Source organism: Sinohyriopsis cumingii, chromosome 5 (assembly GCF_028554795.1).
Source record: "Sinohyriopsis cumingii isolate HCF-2022 chromosome 5, ASM2855479v2, whole genome shotgun sequence".
In the NCBI taxonomy this organism is placed as follows: domain Eukaryota; kingdom Metazoa; phylum Mollusca; class Bivalvia; order Unionida; family Unionidae; genus Sinohyriopsis; species Sinohyriopsis cumingii.
Window position 1 is genome coordinate 81031595 of NC_142965.1, and position 3446 is coordinate 81035040.

The 3446-nt window shown below is 36.6% G+C and overlaps 1 protein-coding gene across 1 annotated transcript; it reads left to right on the forward strand.

Annotated features, from left to right (window-relative positions):
- The first annotated feature begins 306 nt into the window (after nucleotides 1–306).
- LOC149799602 (uncharacterized) lies at nucleotides 307–2663 on the forward strand. Its single transcript, XM_089958940.1, has one exon. The coding sequence runs from the start codon at nucleotides 618–620 to the stop codon at nucleotides 2565–2567; it is 1950 nt and encodes a 649-aa protein (XP_089815066.1). The 5' UTR covers nucleotides 307–617; the 3' UTR covers nucleotides 2568–2663.
- The last annotated feature ends 783 nt before the right edge of the window (nucleotides 2664–3446 follow it).

Here is a 3446-nt window from a genome sequence, read left to right on the forward strand (position 1 = left end):
TTTATTTTCGTTTTTTTAATCGTCGCTCTGGCAAGGGCAGATCATAAGTATTCATCAGAATAGTGCTATGTTCACGTTCGAATAAAAAGAGTTGCTTATGGTCAGTATACAGTATAAAACATTATACTAATTGCGTCACATACATACTATACGATATCGACTTCAGAAACCACGTGATTCTACTTTGTACAAGGGATATACGACAATAGTCTGGTTCCCTGCTTCTTATGTTATACGATGCGGAGTGCAATGCAGGGAGCATACAAAGCAGCGAACCAGACTAATACGACTGATTTTATCTATCAGCGTAACCTATCAAGATAGAAGACTTGTATACAATTCATGTACAGACCATAGATTTATACTTTAGTCGACATGTATATAGTGAGTTGGTCATGTATTAGCAGAAGAGAAATGAAATAGAGGAGAAGCTATAGGGACTCATAAAGGTCTCTGAGAATAGTTTTCATTACGAGGTGATAATATGTAGGTATTCAGTGTCGCGACAAGGAAGTTATTCAATGTTCAACTTTCATCTCTACAGGACTATACTTAGGTAGAGGACTTTGCCAAGTCAGGCAGTTACTGTTGTAAAATTCCTGCATGTACACTGTACAATGGCAGAGGCAGAGGGTGCCGGTTATAAACAGCTGAATTGTCCAATTTGTTTGGAAACGTTCGAGTCACCGAAAGTACTGGCGTGTTTGCACACATTTTGTGAGAAATGTATTTGTAGACATGCAAGCAGTCTGATAGTGGAGGGGACACGGCCTGATACCATTTCGTGTCCTGTGTGTAGAAGTCCTACCCCAGGACCTACTACCCAGCAGACACCAGATGACTGGGTCGCGAAACTTCCTACCAACGCCGCCGTTTTGTCGTTTTTGGAGTCATCAAAGTCTAACAAAGATGTACCTGTCTACTGCCAGCCATGTTTGACAGTAAGAAAATGGAACATCTCTGTGGCCTACTGTGTCACGTGTTCAGAGTATCTCTGTAGTAATTGTTACAGTTATCACAAGATTTTCAAGGTCAGCAAGGACCATACAATCACGGTTCACTCAATACCTGTACAGCAGGATATAAACTCAATTCAGGAGGACATGTATCGTTGTTCTTTCCACTGGAAAAAATACAAATATATGTGTTCAGAGCACAAAGAATTTTGCTGTAGTGACTGTGTTATTAAAGATCACAGGAAATGCGATAAATTGATGACTATAAAAGATGCACCTAAAAGTACCAAAGACTGTCAAGACTTTAAGCACATATCGGATAATTTAGATGGACTGAAAAAACTATTTATCACATTACTCGAAAGTAGGTCACATAAAATAGAATCCATTGAGCAACAAAGAACTGAAATAATCAAGTCAGTTAAAGAATGGAGCATGATGATAAAACAACTTATTGAACGGTTGGAGACAGCAGCTCTTGAAGAACTGGATCAGATGTGTAAGCAAGAAGTGGTGACAATATCGGATGAAATCATAGAATGTAAGAGCGCAATAGCTGCCATTGAAACATCCGAAAGAATGCTGAGAGACGGTACAACATCAGATAATGAGACAAAATATTTCATTACAACGACCAAAGTATCCCAGCAAGTTCTTAAGTATAAGGAGAAATGCAGCACAATGGAAACTAAATCAGAGGTGGTTGAATTTGAATTTCATCGTGACGGTACTTGTGAAGGAATCGTTAAAAACTTGAATTCACTCGGTAAAACGTTCAGAAGGGCGTGCAATATCCCCAAATTATCAACCATCTCGTCAGGTACCGAAAACGTACGCAGAAAAATAGAGCCCAATTCAATGTTAACTTTTAGAGCTAAGATTCCTGGTGATGATAACGAATGTTTTATATATTCAGGTGTTTTCCTTCCTGATGATAGACTTGTACTGTCCGATGAGATAAATAGAAAATTAAAGCTTTTTGATAAGAGTTTTCAGTGTATATCAAGTCTAAAGATCAACGGTCCTAGGCACGTTTGTCATGTGGGTAATAATAATGTGGCTGTAACTTTAAAATATGGGATAAACCTCGTGGCTGCGGGTAATACCCTGACATCGCTGAGGAGCATTTATGTTGGCAACATATGCTATGGAATAGCCTCCTATCAACAGAACTTTATTGTAGACATTTATGGAGATTCCTTGCTTACATATGATACTTCAGACAAACTCATCAATAGTATTAAGTCATATGACACATTGACTATACATAATACACACTGTGTCAGTCAGGATGGACAAAACATTTATTACACTACAAACAATGTTGTGGTTACCATGGATATGAAGGGTAATAAACTGAATAGATTTGAAAGCAATGATCTTCAAGGTGCATCAGGGATCGCTGTAGACACGAACGGCATTATTTACTGCTGTGGTTCTAACTCTGAAACTGTAATACAGGTGACTCCAGAAGGGAGGCAACTCGGTGTATTACTATCTCGCGATGATGGACTACGGAATCCTCTTGGTTTATGTTTAAATGACAGGAACGACGTGATTGTTGTATTTGAAGGAAGGTCAAACGACGTGAAAGTGTTCAAATTAATGTAAGATTATATTCTGATTACTCTTTCTAAGACACCATGCAAATTACTTTATTGTATTCAAAGTTCAGTTTATTTTAATAAAATAATTGTTGGAGAAAAACTAGATTCATCTGGCCATGTGAACAATAAGACATCACTCTTAACAGTGTAAATACACAATCAAAACAATTCATTTGTGTCCTTTAATAATTAGGTAAGCTGGTTATGCTTTTTTCTATTGTGATATTGACACGATTAACACGATTAATTAGATAAATTTGTGAATGTCACGATGGGGGACTTACCCTATTAAAAATGAGATAGAAATCTACACAGTTGGTTTCTAAATAGCTGGTTGTCCTTTAATATTTACAGTGCAGAATGTTTAGGCATAAATTATTCAAGGTTCCAAAAGAGAATTTTTTAAAAATCTTACATACTGAAAAAAAAAAATAACTATCTAGCTTATAATTGCAATGGCCGTATCTGGTAAAGGAAAATAATATTTCCATTGGTCAGAATGTTACCACATGATCAAAATAAATTGCGTTTATATCTGTATGAACTGTGACGAGAACTACTTTTCTGAGAATACCCACTTCTATAAAAAGAGTCTCGTGTACAGCAGAAGATAAACACTGACAGTAAAGGCAGACACGAAGTAAGCATCAAAGAAAAATAACATTATTACAACCTTTTAAGAAATTGCTTGAATAAAGTGAATATGAAAGACTAAAGCAACAAATAATTCAGTTTTTTTAAAATAAAACTGTTTGAAGTGGGCGTGGTCAAGGTCACCGGAAACGTAAACTGCAGTGTCGAAATTTTGAGATTTTTCACTAACTTTGCCTTACCAAACAGATTTCATTCACGAAAGTTATTGAAAATGTTGCCCCATCCATAT

Excerpts from the sequence above, each read along its gene's own strand:
- LOC149799602 (XM_089958940.1), top strand. The coding sequence starts at position 618 with ATGGCAGAGGCAGAGGGTGCCGGTTATAAACAGCTGAATTGTCCAATT.